Source organism: Siphateles boraxobius, unplaced genomic scaffold (assembly GCF_051911475.1).
Source record: "Siphateles boraxobius isolate OS27281-9 unplaced genomic scaffold, OSU_SipBor_1 18, whole genome shotgun sequence".
Classification (NCBI taxonomy): Eukaryota; Metazoa; Chordata; class Actinopteri; order Cypriniformes; family Leuciscidae; genus Siphateles; species Siphateles boraxobius.
The window spans coordinates 7,729,110-7,750,751 of record NW_027508788.1 but is presented as its reverse complement, the minus strand read 5'-3'; the positions used below and the strand labels follow the sequence as shown (position 1 = coordinate 7,750,751).

The 21,642-nt window shown below is 37.1% G+C and overlaps 1 protein-coding gene across 7 annotated transcripts in view; it reads left to right on the top strand.

Moving 5' to 3' along the window:
• Nucleotides 1–21,642, top strand: part of arhgap32b (Rho GTPase activating protein 32b) — a 174,894-nt gene that overhangs the window by 117,177 nt on the left and 36,075 nt on the right. For 3 of the 7 annotated variants that reach the window (XM_077233165.1, XM_077233164.1, XM_077233163.1), the window contains exon 6: nt 17,770–17,856. In XM_077233165.1, coding sequence (XP_077089280.1) covers nt 17,770–17,856 — 87 coding nt within the window. Of the gene's footprint in view, nt 1–11,511; nt 12,039–17,769; nt 17,857–20,092; nt 20,199–21,642 lie in introns of those variants that run through there. The other 4 variants (XM_077233169.1, XM_077233170.1, XM_077233167.1 and 1 more) reach the window with 4 other exon arrangements.

Here is a 21,642-nt window from a genome sequence, read left to right as displayed (position 1 = left end):
CATCATTGCACGCGCCAGATGGAGTATCCAGAATAACCCCGCCTTTTTTAAATAGTTTAGCCAGAGATAGTTACTAAACTTACTACTATTATTATGGCAACTCGGAAGAATACGCCGTGGTCAAACGAGGAGGTGCAGACATGCCTTTGTTTGGTTGACGAAGAGAGGATCCAGCGAGAGCTTGATGGGGCAACGAGGAACGAAAGGCGTCGCTATGACGACCGGGTACTATTTGTGGCGATACTTTCTGCAATGGAAAACGGAACGAAAAGCGAGCCGAGTCGAGGCGAGCCAAGGCGAGTCGAGTCGAGTCGAGCTGGTACTGGTAATGGAAAAGCGCCATTAGAGAGCAGGGTGGCCGATATAAAGCCGATATTTATATTTATATATCAAACATATATATATATATATATATATATATATATATATATATTTTTTTTTTTAATATATTTATAAAAATCAATATTTAATAAATTAGATAAATTTAATAAATATTTAAAATAAATATGCTTAGGCCCTATACTTTAGATGGCAACTTCTTGAATCTGCAATCCTATTACAGTATTTTTCACAAATAAAGTAGTTGAAAAATATATTAATATGTGAGTAAAAAGGAAGTAAACACTGTAACAGGGCACTCAGTAATCTGGTAATTTCATGCGCACTGATAATCATATTTTTTTTACTTTGACTTTTGACAAGGTAACGCTAATTTTACATACAGCACACAGTGAAAACTACATGAATATGACACAGTGGGCAGCTGGATATAGCACTGCATATTTTAAAATGAAGGATTTAAGGTGTTTCGATCGCGTCTACTGTGAAGCTGATCTTCTGTTCGCATTCACTCACTGCGCACGGACTGTCACTCGCAGGAACACGTTTATGCAGGCTACAAACGCACACTTCACAAGATATCACAGCTGGATTCGATTAAATCTGCAAGGTCTGTGAAATTAAATGTTTATTAGATATTCAGAGATTTGTTTAAATTATGTAGAAGCGCATTTGCTGAATGTTGACGGTAAATGAGAAAGTATTTTAGCCTGATTGTTTTCGGTTACAAATAATATAAAAGCAAATGCATTACTTTTTCGCATACCATTTACTTTCTTTGATTACCAGCTCTGTTGCCACCGGTTCTGTCTAACAAACTATTAGATATGACTGACAGAGAGACGGAGAATGTGAGTGAGCGCTGTGTGATCAAATTCAGGCGCTGCCGTTCTCTTCTCAGGTGCTGGTGTTCTCAGCGCCGCCCGTCAAAATAAAAGTCTGCAGCGCCGTCAAAATAAAAGTCCCGCTTCCAACACATCGGCCAATACGAAAAACGTATCTGCCGATATTTTAAAAAAGCCAAATATCGGCCGATATATCGGCCGTGGCAATATATCGGTCGACCACTACTTCAGATCATAGATGTGCCTCGTTGAGGGGACTCTAGCAGAAGTGATTGTGTCTACCACCGCCTGGGGTAGGTCACCTAGAACCTCAGTGCCCCGTCTTTGAGAAAGCAGGTCCTTCCGCAGAGGAATGAGCCCAAGGAGGTGCTGTCGCGAGGAGCATGAGTTCTTGGAACCAGGTCCGGTTGGGCCAAAACGGCGCAATTAACAAGACCTGCTCCTCGTCCTCCCTGACTTAGCACAGTGTCTGTGCGAGAAGGCTCACTGGGGAAATTGCATACTTGCATAGGCCCCGGGGCCAGCTGTGCGCCAGTGCATCCGTGCTGAGGGTCCCCTTGGTCAGGGAATAAAACAGCTGGCAATGGGTCGTGTCGTAGACGTAGAGGAACAGGACAATGCAGTTCACCGATATGCCTCGGCACTTTTTTTTAAGGTGTGTGGGTATATATATATATATATATATATATATATATATATATATATATATATATATATATATATATATGTGTGTATGTGTATAAATATATATGTATATGTGTATAAATATATATGTATATGTGTATGTGTATAAATATATATATATATATATATATATATATATATATATATATATATATATATATAAATATATATATATATATATATATATGTGTGTGTGTGTGTGTGTGTGTGTGTGTGTGTGTGTGTGTGTGTGTGTGTGTGTATATAATAAATAAATAAATAAAAATCATTGAATGCCAGGATTGGTAGATCGGTAGCAGTGGACAGAAGCTGGAAGTACGCACCAGGTATCGCGTAAGGATCACACCCTAATGATGACATTTTTTGAAATTTTTTTTTTAATGGCAATCGAGGTGCAAAATGTTGTCTTGCATAGCCATTTACTGTATCCGTACGAAGCTGTAAATTGTAGCAAGCTAGCTAATGCTTATCAGTACCATAGACCAGTGGTCTTCACAATTTTTTTCATGGAGTCACACTGATAGGATAAAGTCAGTAGGAGAGCCATTTTTACAGGAAAGTATAAAAAGTTACATACAGTCATAAATACCATGTCTGTTTATTAATACGTCACCCTTGAACATTCAATATGCAATGCAATAAATATTTTTTTAATGATTTACCAGTCAAATTTGTAACTGAGACAAGATGATTTCCCTTAATGTCAAAAAAACAGGATTTCCAGAATAGATTCATCCCAGAATGACATTAAGTTATTTTTTTCTACATTAGCCCCTCATGTATCTTATCATCCAAGAGCACATGCGGCGTTAAGAGCTGGAAATACTGCCATAACTGGCAACTCCGCAGGGACTGGATATGTTTACATGCACAACTTTTGTTTCAATCGGTCTGAATTCATTGTGATTGATTAATCTGAATGTATTGTAGTTTACATGAATGCTTAACATCGTGAAATGATGCATGATTGGGGTGATGTGCACGTTTATAAGTCAAAAGATTCAAATTGGGAATAGGTTTTTTGACATTCGCACACTGCACAAATATACAAAGTTTCCCGCTGTTGTCGCGTAATAACCATTTTCCTACATTGGTTCTTTATTTGTTTTAAACAGCAGACTTAATATGAAATTCTGGTCATAATTTGGAGACTGTGATGAACCGTTATGCCGTGCTGTTTGTATTGATCACGCAGTAAAAATGCCCAAAATCAGTCGTCTGTGGATGAGAATCTGAAACAAGAACTGGTGAGCCGTTGTCCTGCTTCACTTCACAAATACTGAGTGAAAGGAGAATTATAGAACGACGTGACACTCGTTTATACGACACTTTATTCATCAGAAGAACAGCACGTTCAGCGCGACGGACGGCGTCCTTTCAGTTTCGGTTTTCAATCGATCAAGTGAACATGTTCTCTCGATAAACCACCCCTTTCAATCCGATCAAAATTATTTGAAAATAGAGCTGACACTTTGAGGTTATGTTATAGTCCTACTTCTTTTTAAATGTTTTTATAAAATATCTGTAGTGACTGCTTGATCATATCACTGTATTATTTACCGCCATGCGAGCCACAAATGAAAGCTTGGCCGCATGCGGCACGCGAGCCGCGCAATGAGTAACACTGCCATAGACAGTACTCGGTAGGTACTCAAGATGGCGGCAGTCAACTGGAAAAAGAGCAGATGACGTAAGAGGTCACGTGACTGATATTCATGTATATGGTCGCACCGCGATACACAGCAGCTGGTGCATTTATCGCATGCCAATGTGCATTGGCTCGTTTAGTTACACTCGAAGTAGATAGGCTTTCGCAAGCGATCACCATTCATCAGTCTAGACTTACTCATAGTGACTGACGAAGGGGAACTGAACTTTCTGCAGCCATTACTCCAGTCTTCAGTGTCATTCTAATATGCTGATTTGTTGCTCAATAAGCTGTTGGAAACAGTTGTGCTGCTTAATTTTGTGGAAACTGATAATTTTTTTCAAGATTCTTTGGTGGATAGAAATCTCATTTATTTGGAATATTGTTTTTATTATTTAATACTTTCTGAATAAAAGGTATTATTATTATGATTATATTTAAATCTTACTGACCCCAGTAAGATATAAGTAGGGTGTTTTATATAATGTGTAGACCTACATGTGAATGTGAAATATTAAATTATTATATTAAAATGTATATATGACTCTGCTTATCTAAGTATGTATATATATATTATTTTTATTATTTTTTTATTTATGATGTATATTCATACTTAAAATCCCTAATTTGTGCATCTCAAGTGTTATTTGTGTGTGTGATTTTGCAGGGCACTCCAAATGTACAGGTTTTTCCAAGTAAAGTGAACTTCTACAGATATTCCTTGCTTAAGGTCATTGCACACCGAGTCTGAAATTCTCGTCCGAAATGTTTGCACGTTAAAAAAAGAAATACGAGTTCAGAGTTTTGCCTTCAAAACTTTCGTCTATCCTAGGGGTGGGCGATATAGCCTCAAAATTCTATCACGATATTTCAAGAATATTTGCGATGATGATATTTATGACGATATAGACATTTTTTTTGTTGTTGTTGAAAATTTTCTTATTATGTTTATCTCGCCTAAATGTTTGCTCACTCATTGCGTTTTTACAATGTGGTAATTTTGTTGTTAAGAGTTTACACAACACAAGGAAGCTTGATTTCAATCTTTGAATTAAATGTTAAATGTGTGTAGGTCTAACACCAGTATTCAGAAATACTACAGAAACATAATAAAGTAATCAAATGTAAAATAACACATAGTCTTTTAGTTCTATCTTTTGTTGTTTTGACGACAACATTAATGACAGACACATAGCCTATGGCTGCTGTCACTTTTACAGCTAGTGCACTGATCCATTGCTTTTTTCATTATGCTGTCTGTCACACTGTCACATGCGTTTTATACATAACCGACTGTGTTTATGAGTATACTTACCAAGACCGGAAGTTTTACACAATTTTGCGTTTTTCCCCCCATTAAAGCGATATAATGATATTCTCGCGAGCTGTACTCTATGTATGCACGCAGTGCAACTCTCTCAGAGTGCGCGAGTAGCTTACTGGATAGTTTAAAACCGCTTGAATGTTTAAACTGATAAGAATTAAGAAGACTTGAAAATTATAAACTTTAGTTACGATGCACTGATGGCCCGATTGTGCAAGAGACCATTCAATCATGTCCCGACTCCTAAACGCGCGTGAGAGAAGACGCGCGTCGGCAGCCCTGCTGAACACTCAAGCTGTTTGTGAAATTGCTAAATCGTCATCGGAGGCTGACAGGCTGCTCTCGCGCTCAGACAGGTGTTGTTGTTGTGCGTGCTAGGGAACGTAAATGCGCCCATCGCGTCGCTATATCATTGATATCGCGATATGACACTTTTTTATCATGTAAAAATGTATACCGGTATTATCGTGGACGGTATGATATGGCACACCCCTAGTCTGTCCTAATAAAATTCATGATTTTCGCATCCATTGCATGCATTTTGAGAGGTGTTTTGACAATTTAGAGCCACCGTACAAATGAACGGCAAAATCCAGTACTGTTCAGGATCAATTGATTTCCCGGAAATTGGTGGTCTTCTTTTTAATATGTGGCTCCAGTATCGCTAGCAAAGCATCAAACTGAGCCACTGACATCCTAAATTAAACTTTTAATCACTCTGGATAATCCTGCAGCTCCTTGATAAGAAGTTGGAACTCTCCTTCCTCTCTACTAAATCTCAGGTTTGGATGGACACTTTTTAAGAAGAGGAGAGGACAACAAAATCATCCTCACTGCTTTAAGACTACATTTTGTATTGTTTTGTGTTATTATTATTTTTTTAATTTAATCATTATTTTATTTTACCCCTTAACTGATTAATTAATATGCATCTGACTCTGTGTGCAAGGTTTCTATGCGTGACACATTTTTGGGATGACGAATATGAAGGGACCTTTGCAAGGACCTGTAGTGTGTAGGAAACAGTAAACTGCATAAAGACCCTGCAAAGCGGAAAGCAGCTTGTGATTTAATATTTGGTAAGCTCTCCGATGTGAGATTTTGCATTTAAAATGTATTACTTTTGCAAGCTGGGCTTTTTAGAACTTTTTTTATATAACAGTTGCCAAGTCAGCAGTGTGGATGCACAAACCCCAAAGAGTTGTGCACAGTAAAGGCATGATATCCCATGTGGCCTGCCCCTCTCTCCATCAGAGCATCTCAGACTGCAGTATGAGTATGTGCCCAACGATGTGTACATGTGTGGCCACATAAATCATGTCAGTCAGTTGACCCCATGTATGTTTGTTAATGACAAAATGCCTCAGCTGGTATTGTGGGGTTGAGATTTCAGGAGGAATTGGCCTGTGAAATAGTCCTTGGAGAAGGGGGATCCTGACTGCCCTTCCAATCTCCCTCTTGCCCTACCTTGTGCTATTAGAAAACTATGTGCAGTTTTCTAATAGCATCTGCTCTTGTACTGCTGTGGACCTTGTTTGGGGAAACATGCTTTAAGATCTCTTTGGGATATTTACGAGCTGCTGAGGTGGCTTTGTTATCGATCTGTGCAGTACAATGTGTTTTCAGTGTGCAAGCACCTTTATATGTCTGAGGCTGAGCTGACAAACTAGCCTAAATCATTAACAGTGTGGGACTGAGGCTGTTTAGTACACACATGGGCGCAAATGCACATTTACTGAGGGGTGTGCATTATTCAAGATCAGTGATGGCGCCACCCTGTATATTCCATCCCCTAACACTAACCCTCACAGAAAATAATCTGATATCATATTTGACTGCACGTTGCAAGACATAACGTGCTTGTCTGCATTAACAGAAGATGAGGCCAAAAGTCCAATAACTAGTTTGTGCTTGGAGGGATGCAAATCTATCAGGGGTGAAAAAAAATTTGACTCCCTTCCCCCATTTTTGATACCAAAGCAAAAAAAATGGTATTGATATTGGTGGACTTATTTTTCTTATTTTTTTAACTTATTTTTGTAATATTGGTTACTTTTTTCATTAAGCAGTTTTGAAGGGATTTTTCCCCTTTACTTGAGTAAAAAATGTATTCATATAAATATTTATTTTGAATTTCTATTTATCAAAGAATCCTGAACAAATGTGTCAGTTTCCACAATAATATTAAGCAGCACAATCTTTCAACCTAAATATGAAATGTTTCTTGAGTGCCGAATTAGCATATTAGAAGCATATTGAGCATATTAGAATGATTTTTGAAGGATCATTTGACATTGAAGACCGAAGTAATGGCTGCTGAAAATTCAGCTTTACCACCACCACAGGGATAAAATACATTTTAAATTATATTAAAATAGAAACCAATTATTTAAAATGTTCACAATGTTTCAAACTGTTACTGTTTTGCAAATAAATTTAGCCTTAAAACTTTTAATGACTTAGAAAAACATATAGACCCCAACATAAAGTATAGACCCCAATCTTTTGAATGGTAGTGCATATATAAGAAAGAAAAAATTGGGTCATGATTGGTCATCCAACAATAATTTATAGTTCTAATTTGTTACCTTCTTCTGTGTGTTTTAATCATATCAACTTTAATCTTTCATCCACATTAAACCCTTTTAAAGCTACCTTGCTTAGTTATGTCATCCTCAGAGGCACTGCTTTATCTTGGTCCCTCCTCTGCAATGAAACAATGGAGCACTCCACTATTGCCCACAGGGCAACGCACTCAAAAACACAACCACTCTGCAGCCTGACAAAAATACCACTAGTCCCACCCCCCTTGGGTTGGAGAGCGTGTGGGAAGACCACTTTATTCACACAGACCTGCTCTTACCTCCGCAGTCCTGCCCTATCCACAGAAAATACATTTTTCAGCAAAGTAATATTTCGTTTGTATTATCACTCTACAATGTGAAATTCATCTGGCTACAGATTATGGTACAGTTTCTTGACCAGTCTCACCGGACGTGCTCATTTCAGTGACCTACCATGTCCTTGAATGTCCTCTCAAAGCATGATTTGTGGAATCATGTAAGGGATTTACCCTGGCAAAACTGGCAGGATGCCCAGCTTCTGTTCAGGCAAATCTGGATGAACTAGGTCACTAGTGGATTTTAATTGTATAATATTTTTAGCTGTTCAGATAGAGAGAGTCTTATTTTAATGTATGATCCAGTGGATGATACTATGTTCTTCAAGTTCATGTTGCCACTGTGGCCTTCTTCCTGCCTCAAGATCTAGGTTTGGAGGTTATCTATTACGCAGAGGAAATTGTTTGATTCTTTGCAGCAAAACACTTTCTTGTAGATTTCTGTAGAGGGTTCTCAAAAGTTTGAAATGAACTTTGGACCTCTAAGTATTTTTTTGTGTGTCTTCTGTCTTGAACATTTCAGCTCAAGGTTTGGGCATATGGGTTGGTGTGCTTGTGTTCCCATCAGCTAATCAGCATTATAATGCCATCCTGTGACTCCAAAGTGATAAGTCACATGACGTGTAGATGACTGACAAAAAAAAAAAAAAGATAAAGAACCAGCGTATATTTAGGCTGGTTTAGGGTTATCTTTTGTAGACACTAATAAGAGCAACAAATATTAGCAACAAGTGTACACTAATAACACCCCTTTAATAGAATAACTGATATATTCTTATTCAACAAATACATAGGTAAAATTACTGTAAGATTTTATTGCACCGAACTATTAGATTATGCATAAAAGCAGGCAGTTTTGAAGTCTTATGTAAATTGCCTTGCAATTTGTTACCAAAGCGGTACTTTGATATCAGTTCATAATGCTTTAAAGAGGAATGACTTTCAAGAGATTATCTTTGTAATCTTGCAAATGTTGTATTATACATGGTCCTTTTGAGCTTTGATGAAATTCACAGATACAGAACCTGTTTTTTCGTCCTTGCAGAAAGAAAGGGTTTTAGCATGCTGACTATTTAATTGTGTGGTGAAACGTGACTGAAATAGCACCCAGATTTTTGAATATAAAATATTACCGATATTTATAATATTATGAAACAATTCTTAACTAGCTCAATTTCAACATTTGTTAGCTGCGATAGATGTTCAAAACAAATGTTATAGAATAAATAAACTATTCAATCTGACTAATTGACTAATCCTGTCCCATCCATAGTGAATTCCTCTGTTTAAGGAATGTGTATTTTCCACACTGAGCCTCTGGATTTGTTTTGGAACTGGATACTTGAGGGTGTTAAATCTTCCGCTGGAATGTGTCCACCCTTAAGAATGCTCTTTTGCAGCTCATCCAGACACATTAATGAGTAACTGAATAATCATACGACTTGGCATTTATTTATTCAATGGAATCACAATTCTGGCCCTTTAAAGGTCATCGTTGCAGGAGACTTTATTTGTTAACTTAAAGGCATTTTTAAACTCTTCCTCACATTTCAGCTGAAGTCTCTAAGCTCTCATATTTGTTTTGGTCTGCATGACCTGATCCACCTCCATGAAATAATCCAAACACATCTGATACCAGCCAGCCTCCCTCCTCAAACTCACATATTCACACTGAAGCAGCCATGTGTTTCTGAGCGAGTGGGACTCCAGGGAAGGATTTCTCATTTCTGAAGGTCGAATAGCAGGACTCTTGGATCTCTCGTGCGTTCCGTGTGGTTGACTGCAGCATTTCACAACACTCCTCCAGGAAAATCTTTTAAATCACCCTCAGATGTGCTGTGATGGCAGAAGTGATGTAATTTGGAGTGACCCGTTGCTTTTCTCTGTCCCCTGCACTGATTTACGGCTGAAAGTTGTGTAAATATGTATCTGTGTGCTTGTCTTTGTACTTTTGTCACAGCCACTGCCTCGGGCCACGTCTTATCATCATTAGACTTTGAACTAGAAGTCCGATTAAACTTTCAAAATCAACAAATAGGTAATTACAATTGCATTTACTTTAAAAGTTTGATTTCAGTCAGACTAAAGCAATCATTTTAAAATAAGCCTTGAAATAATGATACCATTTAAACATTTGTCATAAGATAAAAAAAAGAAAGAAATTCTTTTATTCATCAAGGATGCATTAAATTTATCAAAAGTGGCAGTGAAGACATTTATAATGTTACAAACGTTTATTTTTTAATAAATTCTTTAATAAATTTTATAAATGCTGTTCATTAAACTTTCTATTCATCAAGGAATCCTGAAACAACCATCACTATTTCCACAAAAATGTTAAGCAGCACATCTGTTTTCATAATTGATAATAATAATTATAATAGTATAATAATTATAATTAGTATAACATTATAATATTATTATTGTTATACTAAAAATGTTACCTGAGCACCAAATCAGTATATTAGAATGATTTCAGAAGGATCATGTAACACTGAAAACTAGAGTAACGATGCTGAAAATTAAGATTTTCCATCATAGGAATAAATTACATTTTAAAATGTATTCAAATAAAGTTATTTTCATTTGTAATATTTCACAATATTACTGTTTTTGATTTAAATAAATGCAGCCTTGGAGAGCATCCAAGTCTTGTTGACTTTCCAAAACTTTTGGTAGGTACTCTAGTTGATTAGTTGGTGGTAAGAAAATGTTGTATAATAAGCCTGGGTTAAGATCATATCCAACAGAAACAAATCTTTGGGGTATGGATGCTAAGTGCAGCCCTAAAATCAGTTAGCTGACAGATATTCAACTAACAGGCTAAATAGCTATAACTTTTCATTACACAAAACTACCATAATTCTCATGAACAAGCATTTAAATTGTATAAAAAATGGAACATTGCGCACAGCAGACTGACATTAATGTTTAATGTATTAACGTTGTATTTCATTCAAAAGCAATGCTTTTATGGCTTAAGCAGCAGTGATTAAAATGGGGTGTATTAAGAGATACAAATACTAGCACGCTGAAATCAAGTTGCATGTCTAAATCCACTCCCTTTAACCACCTTTAAAATAATATTGTCATTAACCCATCATCATGTCTAAACCTATAGGCATTTCTTTCCTTACCTTTCTTATGTTTTTTTTTTTATTCTACACCGTCTCAAATGTGTAATTTTTTTTTTAGGTAAACTATCCCATTTAAAAAGTTACATTAATTGGTTAACCTCACCATCGAATAGTAATGTTGTTGGATTTGTCAAGTATCCTAACCTGTCCTTATTGTCTTCATCAACGAACACGATAATTAGGTCATTAAAAATGGCCGTGAACAGAAAGCGCCCCCTGCCAAAGTACGAGACATATGGAGGCTCTTTGTTTCCGTTCTTTGTCTTTTGTGCTACTACAATAGTGTGATTATTAGATAATACAGCCTCAAGCAGCCATTGTCGTTCATGAAGGATTCTCCAGACATTCTCAATGCAGCACTAACATTTGTCTCTGTCCCTTCTGTTTCTCTTGCTCTGGACTGCACTCTTCCCAGAGGATCAGGACTGAGAGTGAAGGGCACATGCTGGAGAACCGCTCTGTGCTCCTACAAGGGCAACCCCCTCTTCACAGCTCTCCCCACTGTTTCTTTTGGCTCACCGGCCCTGTGCTTTGTCCCAGGGACTGTACCACTGAGAGCTAGTGAAAGGGGGAGGCGCTGGGGGTTGGTAATGGGGGGAGACCAATAGAGTCTGGAGAAAACGAGAGCGTGTGGTGAAAGGACACCACAACAAATGCAAAGGGAGAACTGCTTTTTTCATCATACTTTCTTCTGTGTGTTCTCCAGACCACTTTTGGCCAGCAAACTAAGTGAGTGAATTTCAGATAACATGAAGAAGGACCGAAGAATCTCATCACAAATTAGAAAAACCAAACTGCAATGAAGTCCCTGAAAACAACTGGATTTCTGCAAAAAGTTGACCAGCCAGCACTTCACTCTGTGTAAGTTTGCAGGAAAGTACCAAAGGGGGAACCTCAACCCTTGTGCTTTACAACAACTCAGCCGGGACGGCACTCCGGAGGGGGGGGACTCAACTGACATCTGTGTTCTGTCGAGTGGATTTGTGCCGAACAAAAAGAACCGGTTTTACTTTCACGCATGCTAGACTGAGGAAAGTCGAATGTGGGAATCCTTGAATGTTTAGGAGTACGGCATCTGAATTGAGCTTCCAGCGTGCAGCCGGAATCTTGGGGTGAACAAAAGATGCTGCGTTAATGAGCGCAAACGGGATGTTGTGCCTCTGTAAGTCGTCTTTGCCCTTTTTGCTCACTGCTTGTTTTATTTTCCCACCCTTTTATTTTGCTCTTGGTTATACCTTCACTTTAATCTCACTTTATTCACACTTAAAGGCTGCAGATGTGCTTTTAAGAGACACCTAATGTCTTCAAGTCTCACCAGGGCCATTGACATCATGCTTTGTACTTCAAATCAGTGCTGCGTAAACATGCGCTATGGAGATTTACACCACTAAATGCATTTTCTGTAACATCTCTTGCGGGGAGCTCAGTACCTCCTGAGCACCCAGAGTGCTTTAATATCTTTCATGACTGTGAGTGCTTGTAAATGATTAACTGAAGAATCCCTATAAAGTGTAGATGCTTTCCTTGAGGTCTCAATCAAACAATAGTTCAGTTAAATGCTCTGTCCCAACAAGGATTGCTGACCACTTCTGCGAATGCATTTGTTTGTGCATCCCATGGGACTTCATGTTAATAACCCTTTGTGGTCACTGCTAAAGTATATTTTCATAACTGTTTAGGTTATGGAAGCCCATCTGAGTTAATTTTCCTGGCACTTGTGGTGGGGATACCGCTCTTTCTCTCAGCACTGGCAAGCTGTTAAAGAGTGTTTTAAACTGTGCTGTGAATAACTGGGTCATTGCTTCTCATGTTACCCATGGTTTTCTGAAGAGCTGCACTGCTTACCGGACCTTACTGAAGCATGCAGCTTCCAAATTTCACATACACATGGTTGTGCTTCTCTCTAATCTTTTCCCACTCTTCTCAAATAGACCTTGCTGGTCAGAGGTCTGTTTCTTTGCTCGCGTCAGAGCAGCAGCGTTAGGTTTCACTTTTCACTTGTAAGGATGTGGAATGAACAGAAGTCTCAGACTGTGGCTCAGTTGGGCCTTCATGTAGTATTGTTAAGATGTCTAAAGTTTCACTTGCATACACACCGAGACAGATATTTAATACTTCACAGCTCTCTGTAACCCTGCCTTCTTTAAGGGCATAATCTTGTCGCTCTAAGTAAAGTTTGCAATGCCACTGAGCTTTCACTCATCGTGACAGGAATACAATCTAACGGCTGCTTTCTGAACTAGAGTCAGTGTTATTAACACTACCACACACTCATATAGGTGATATTTGACTGCAGATTTCAGGGTTCACACAATATTTTTCTAATTTAAAGGAACATTTGGTACTTTTGTATATGGTTTCAGCCTTCAAGTACAAAACAGAGACTGTCAAAGGACTGCATAGTGTTGTTTAAACACAAACTTGGTGAGTGGAGACTGCTAAAAGACTGCAAGTATACAGGTGTAAGATTGGTCTAAAACATTTTGTGTTTTCGCATGTGACCACATTTGTAGTGCAAGTGCTAATATGCCCTAATGTTTCCTGAACAATAGTACAGGATCCAATATGTAATCATTCCACCAAACCAAGAGTTTTAAAATCTTGGCCGTGTCCGTTTACACGAAGTGTAAATAGCCAACCTTTTCATTGACACCGTCTTACCTGACAACTTGTGATCAGATCATCAGAAATGGATGTTAATATCAGTTGTAAACATAAACGCAAAGTGGTTAGAGGGTTATTTTTATTTTTACTCTTCCATTAAAGCTATTTAACTAGATGGATGGCGATAGAGACACTCTATTGATCTAATGGTAAATTTTGTGTAAATAATTGCATTATTCATCAGTGGATCCACCTGGATGCAACCTTTTATACGCTCTATCAAGATTTGCAGAACAATGCTTTTGCTACCAACTGAAGTCCAAGTAGCTGCTGTCAAAGATATTTGCCATTCTGCTCCTCTTTAAATGAGATTATGATGTTAGTCCAGTATAGAGGCTTTTGTATGATGTTTATTTTTATGTGGGAGTGTGACTAGCTGCACTAGACAGAAATAGTCACCCTTTGTTTTGGCAAGACAAAGATTTTTTTATTTATTCAATGTTTGTGTGTCTCTCGCTGAGGTCATCACCTATCTCACAGTATGAACAAGCTCAAATGAGTCACAGCAGAATTTTTGTCACTCGCACAACACAACAGTGTGTGAACACCCATGTATGATGTAATGGGTAATATTTGAGTTAATATACTTGGATCAGGGTAAGAGGACTTTTTTTATTTGAATGATAGATAGTTAGTCATGGTACATCTCTTCTATGTTCCCTCGCAAACATGTATCTGGGACTATTTTGAACATCAAGAAAGAGTTATTTTGTTATGTACAGCGTTTGAGACAACAAACAGATCCATTGTGTGTGTAATTACTCTAGGCATACACTTTGCGAGTTTAGAGACTCAGGAGCTTGTGAGCCATTGCACACATTATGAGTCAGTTAACCTGGTAATCATGTCAAAGATGTGGCGGTAAACACAGAGATTGGAGTTTTCAATGTTGCTGCTATAGCTTTGGATGGATAAAAAATAAAAAGATGACTGTACAAATGATTAGGTAAATGGCAGAAAACTGTATGGTCATTCTGTTCAACAAAAACAACAATAGTGTGTATTCGTGTGTGTGTGTCAGGTAATGTGCACACTATAGAGTTTCTAGTAGCCTATATCTGATGTGATAGTACACTGGTAAATTTTAAATGTTTAAAAAGCTTGTAAGTCCCCTCACTTAATGTGAGCCTCAACCATACATACATCAATGATTGACACAATGTCGCCTGAGAGAAAAAAAAATGCTTACGAGCAAACAAAAAACAGTTTACACCCGGCATGTATAGTGAGTCCATTTATATCAACACACACCATATGGTAACACTTAAGTTTAGGGTCCAATTCTCTCTACTAACTAGTTCCTTATTAGCATGCATATTGCTAGGATATTGGCTGTTTATTAGAACTTCTAAGCATAATTATAAGTTTCATCAATTAATACAAGCAGTCAATATGAACTTGCTTTTTATTTTATTTGTTCAAAGCAATACACTTCCTGAATGTAGTAAACATCATACAAAACTTAACCCTCTGTGGTCTAAGGTGTTTTTGGGGTCCTTTTGCTGTTTTGACATGCCCTGACATTTGTGCTTTTTTCAGTTGCTTATAAACATATTAATGGAAAGGTTGTCATTACACTCTATTTAGCACTAACAGGGCTACCATAATATGTGAGCAACATGTATGTACATGTTTGTATTTTTGAGAGAATATTGTTTATGCATGGTTATTGAAAAAATTAAAAATTAAAGTTTCTGAAATAAGGCCACAAAACACACACTAAATATGTGTCCACAAGACTTTTGACTAATGGATGTTGTCACCAAGAGTTTTTGCTGCAAAATGATCTGAAAATCATCCTACCTAATCATTCACATAAAACAATACATTGATTTAAATTTTTTAAGACACTTTTTGTTTGGAAAGGCAATATGCGTGGGGCCGTGATTCACACCTGAGAAGACAATGACCTGCATAATGAGCCTTTCACACAGGTGTCACTGGGTACCAAAGAATGCGAGGACAAAATAAATATATATATATATATATATATATATATATATATATATATATATATATATATATAACAACAATTACAATTTTAACAATATTTCAAGTTTAATCTTTCTTTGTAAAAAGTATACATTTTATCATACATATTTCAAAGATAAGGATTCATTCGTTTGAATATTGGAACAAACACTATAATAACTTAGTTTAAAATTCTATATACCTACTTTTTGACAAAACATTCCATACTATATATTTAACATATGAGCAGAAATTGGCAAACAAAGCGGTTTGGCGATTACAAACATTTGATGTGGCAGTAGTCCTTTTTTTTTTTTACTGTAAAAAAACTTTATAATCTATCCAAAACTAATCAACGAAATTTTGTCTAAACATTCATATTTAGTCTGTAACATATCGTGTTTGACATATTAGCATATAAATGTTAATTTGCAAAGACATTTTATTTCAACATATTTCAGTCTATTTTTACTCATCTCAGTAGGCTATAGCAATATAGTTTGGTTGTTTATGTAAAAATTACATGTTTACTAATGTAGGTGCGAGTGTGAATGAACGGCAGAGATGCGCGCTGTACAGCTGTAATAAACAACAACAGTGCGCGTGTGTCTGTGCCGTTCATTCATGCATTCGCAATTCATATTTAAACAGTCTTTTTGTGGTTTACAGACACTATTCAATATCGCGATAAAAACAAAGCACTTAAGAATAAATCTACGTCAGTGGGATCCGTTGCTCCTCGAAATGAAACTACCAGCACTTCTGAGGTAAATTTTCCAGGATTATTACGATAGTACTATTCCTCACAGCGTAGCAAGACTTGGTAAAGTACAAGATTCTTATTAAACTTGATGCATTTTATCCAGCTGATGTGGGCGTTGGTATGTTTGCATGGCTTGACCCAGATCATTTGCGTTTGAATAGCGTGTACTCTCTGTGGGCGTGGTCACATTAACACTTAATAAGCTATAATGAGCTGACATCTCTCTCTTTTCATACAGATTACATAAACTGAGAATATTTTTAAAAGAAGAGAATTCAAGCTTCATAAAGAAAAACCTTTCGTGCCTGTGTGGCAAGTATTCGCTGAGTTAGTTCATTTTCGGACACGTTTCAGAATGGACTTCACTGACAGAGAGAAGGCAGAACTCGTATCATGTTTATTTTTCTTTATTTGACAAATAGCACAATACTTTGTTTTTATTGTGGGTATACACAAAAAAATAGACACTTAATAGACACATTAACTCGAATGATGTATAACACTTATATGTAAGATCAAAATCAACAGAGACGCCGACGTGACCACCGACCCCAAAGGGTTAAGTCTGAACACGGAAGACAACAGGACCATTTATAACAAACAAGTATATGCAAATACTAAAAGTTCATGTAACTGTCAAGTGTACTTAAGTTACAATAAGGCTCATACACTCGCTGACACACACACACACACACACACACACACACACTCTCGCATTTGACTCCCGCACACACTCACACGCACACACGCAGCCTTGCCCTCACATGCACACACGCATACACACTCCAGCTCACACACTGGAAAATGTTTAAATAGGGGGTGCATTTTTTATTACTCTTTTGTTTAGTCTCCCTCCTCCATTTTACACATTGTAGTTATATATTTACTTAATTGTGAGAATTGGACCCTAATCTAAAGTGTGACTGATCACACACACACACACACACACACACACACACACACACACACACACACACACACACACACACACACACACACACACACACACACACACCATGTTGATAAAAATAATCTTATGTTGTTTTTGATGTCTGTGAATTAATATGAAGTCCTTAAAAACTGCATACATAAGACTAAATTCAAGCTTATTTTTATATTAATTTCACTTTTATTTCACATTTATCTCTAAAAGCTACCATGGACTGAAGAAATGTAATCAGAATATTAGTGACTTTACATGCATGGCTCAGTCTGTGATCTGCCTGTCACTGGATTCACTGTTTTAGCGCTCTTATTTATAATATGTGGACAATATGCTCAGCTGATGACGCATCATTTAACATTAAACCCGAGGAACAATCTCTGCACCTTACTACACTGAGACCTGTTTCTGCTAGTCATTTTTTCACCAATATCAAAAAAGCTTCTCATAATATCAACAGTATGTGATGTCTTAAGTGTTTTCAGCTGTCACTAAAACTAGAAAGTGTTCTGTTCTCTCTGTTCATTCCTCTCTTCATCTCTTTTTTTATAGTTAACCCTCGCAGACGAACAGACTGAAGTGACACGGAATGGCCTGGAGTCGAAAGAGCCTGTGTATTTGGTTCAGATCTACTGTCAGGTAAGACAGAATATCTTGTATAATAGTGCTTGTCTATGTACACACACATTGGCATCTTTGTGCACTTCATTGCATCTTGCCTTTTTTTCAGCATTTGACCATTGAGCATTGCTTTTTGGATTGCCAGGTTTAAAATCATATCTTCTAAATACAAGTATAGCAGAATCTAGTACCAATCTGCAAGTGCAAGAGTGTGGTGATTTCTCACAGTAAAGGGAGAGATGAAATAGTCAACTTGAGACACTCCAGTAAAGCCATAAATTAAACTCAACTATGTGTTGTTGCTTATACATTTGAGATGCAGACCTTCTACGTTTTCACATTAGTTTGTTGCTACAAAATTTGAACTATCCTTTTTTTGCAAAAAAGTAAAAGAGTAGCTACTGAAATGGATAGTCCACTCAAAAACTAAATTGGACACAATTTCTATTTTTAAGTGAACTGTACCTAAATCTGGTACAGAAATCAGGCAGCTGGCTGCTGGTGTACTTGATTTGAGCACTGGCAGATGTGATTGAAAATTCAGTGGAAAAATATCTGAAGTCTTGGTTTGTGTGTGGAAACCTCATTCCATCTTGGTGTGTGAGAACTCATCCAAATCCACAGCACTGCTCCTGTGTGTTTAAAACGAGAAAAAATAAAACCTTAACGACTGAGGCCACATCCACACGAAGCCAGAGCTTTCCCTATCCACTGTTTTTTTTTCCTCATTCTAAAAAGAAATTCCGTAAACAAGGCAGCATCTCAAGAAATATCAGCGTACACATGAAACCACTGAAACTGACTCAAACCGATGTAGTATACATGCCAGACCAGCATGAGGCACTGTAATTCTGACACATATACTGTACACTAAAAACAGAAGACTTGTGCATAAACCTTGCGCGCTGTATACAATAATATTAGGCACAGTACCTTCTTTTATTTTCTTTAATTTCTTTTCTTTTTCTTTTTTACCAAGAACTTTATTGAACAATCTGAAAAACCATAAATGGCCTGGTACAAAATAGAGATGAGTCACGGAATTCGATTAGTTAGCAGATGCATAAAGCTTGTCACAAAGAACCGGCAAATGTAGCCTAATTATTATTATGAATGTGTCAAATATAGCAAGGAGACATTTTAATTGTTTATTAATAAACTAGTGTTTTCGGTGTCAGTCTCGGCTGCAAAGATGTTGACGATACTGACTAGTCCACCTTCGCAGTATCGTGAACGTGCCTATTGAGAGAAATGCACACTTCATACGGATTACATAAGAGAGTTGTCTGTTTCTTTTCGTTTTGAATGGTTTTGTTTAAAAGTAGACATTTCAAGCTTTCTATAGAGATATTTCTGAGTTTCTGTTCATTTATGAGACAAGCTCCAGTTCACGTGCAATGCATGTTATATTGTGCCGGCGCTTCCATGTCCTGATTATATTGTCTGCTATATTTGCTTATTTATTAAATCCAGGCAATTGGTTGATGAAACATTGATTAAAATTAAGGTAAAATTTATACAAAACGAAATTCACTTTAAAGAAAGCTTCATACAAAACAAAACTTAATTAAGTGGTCAAAATTAAGTCTCTCGATATTGCGCATCTTATGATTAGGCTACTCATGCTGCTCACTTTTCATATAATCAACATAGATGAAATGGAAAAAATAACATATTTAAACATAAATATGAAACTAACTTTTCTTTAATGGCTACAACACGTAATTCCTACAGTACAGAGAAATTTAATGTCGGTACGAACGCCGTGTTACCGGTGAGCATGTGTGGGGGTGCGTTTTTTTGAATAATAATCAAATAATTCCCAGCGATCGTCAAATAATATTTTTGCTTGAAATGCCCATCCCCAAAAAATGCGAAATGTCTTAATTAGACAAAATACAAGCATCATAGCATAAGAAAGAAATATAAATAAATAAAGAAGTAAAATAAAGAAATAAAAATACATTAAAGTAGGCCTAAATAATAAAGAAAGAAATAAAAGAGGCTCAGTATTCTTAAGCACGAACACAAGCGTGTAGTCGGCAGTTGTCGTTGCTGTTACTGACTTAGCGGAGTCTGACTAGACGACACCTGGGGTGATGACATCATCGTTTCACAAAATGTACGGATTGGCTGTATACACGAAAGCGCAAGGGTGTCGTTTTCAGATTTATCCACTCTGGGACCCGGTTTCAAAAACATAGCGGTTTCAATCTCCCAGAACGCCGGATCCGTCCGGACGAAACGGCGATACGATCATTTTTTTTACGTATACAGCTAAACGCGTCTCAATGTGGACAGGGCCTGAGAGTGCATGTTTGGCCAGAAGCCGTCTGAATGGACAGGGATCAGACACACAGGTAAAGCATTTTAGTTCCACTCTCATTGCCGTTTTTCCAAACAAATGCTCCTCAGTCCCCTATGAAATGCTTTGGAAGCAGGAAGGCTGAACAACTGTTTGTTTTCCCTATGGGTGCACTAGTACACCAGCATTTTTTTAAGTCTTTTCTCCCAGCCCTGGTTCAGAGAGAAGAGTTTAGGGTGAAACATAGACATTGAGGTTTTCCATTTAGTGTGGATTTGGACTCTGTGGCTTGGATATTGAAGAAATGATTGGAAGAGTGGAGATATTCCAAAAAAGAAAGGAAAAATAAGAAATGATTTTTAAAAGTGGTGGTGTCATAAAATGACTTGAGGTTCATTAGAGTTGATAATAGGTCTATACAATCTAAATTTAGCTAGAATAGAATTCAATATGGTCTTATCACATATAGGTACAAGGGACCAAAATTAGTTTTTGTGCCTTATCTTCACACTAATGGCAGGTGAATTGAGAAAATATATCAAGTATTTTTACTAGCCACAAAACTGTATTCAAAATTGATTTTCTGTTCAAGCATCTATTTTTAATCTTGGATTAGGATCATGTCTGTCTATATATTCGCCAAAAGAAAAAAAACTGTTTTGTAACTAACAAATGTACACATGCTGCTGTATGTCGTTTAATTAGGACATCTGATTGGTCGGCTATGGTCTACAGGAGTACACAGTGTGTTCTAGTCAAGTGGCACAACACTGGCAGGATGATTGATGCTCTACACAGGGCAGCCACAAAGGCATTAGGCCAAAGGGAATCCATCATGAGAGGCCTGGAAAGAGAAACTAGCATACTCAGTCTATTCCCACTCTTCTCCATAGAATCCCATCAGCATATTCAGTTTCATGCTCATTGATATCTTCTGAATTGAGAATTCTCAAGTGCTTTATACAGCTGCTGATGCCCCTATCTTAACTGCATCCTTTTTTTCAGACAATGATGTAGTGCAGTTTTGTAGAGTTAGCCGTTTTAAGAGACAATCATGTACAGATTTGAGTTGGTTTACTTTATATGATTACAGTAGGCTCAAAGGGGTCAGGATGATACGATTTTTTAAAAATGTTTTCAAAAAGTAGTCATTTATGCCCACAGAGGCTGCATTTGTTTGATCAGTAAAATAGTAATACTGTGAAATATTATTACAATATAAAAACTTTTTCCTATTTTAATATTTTCAGCAGTCATTACTCCAGTCTTCAGTGTCACATGATCCTTTAGAAATGCTCCTTTTTTCTGCTCAAGAAACATTACTTATCAATGTTGAAAACGGTTATGCTGCTCAATATTTTTAAACTTTGACCCCAAATTTTTTTGATGTAGCTTTACTTTTATGCAACATTCCTTTATAATTTACTTCATATTAGCTGATTTTCTGAACATGAAACATATTTATCTTGTGATGCAACATTGAAAAATCCAATCTTTAA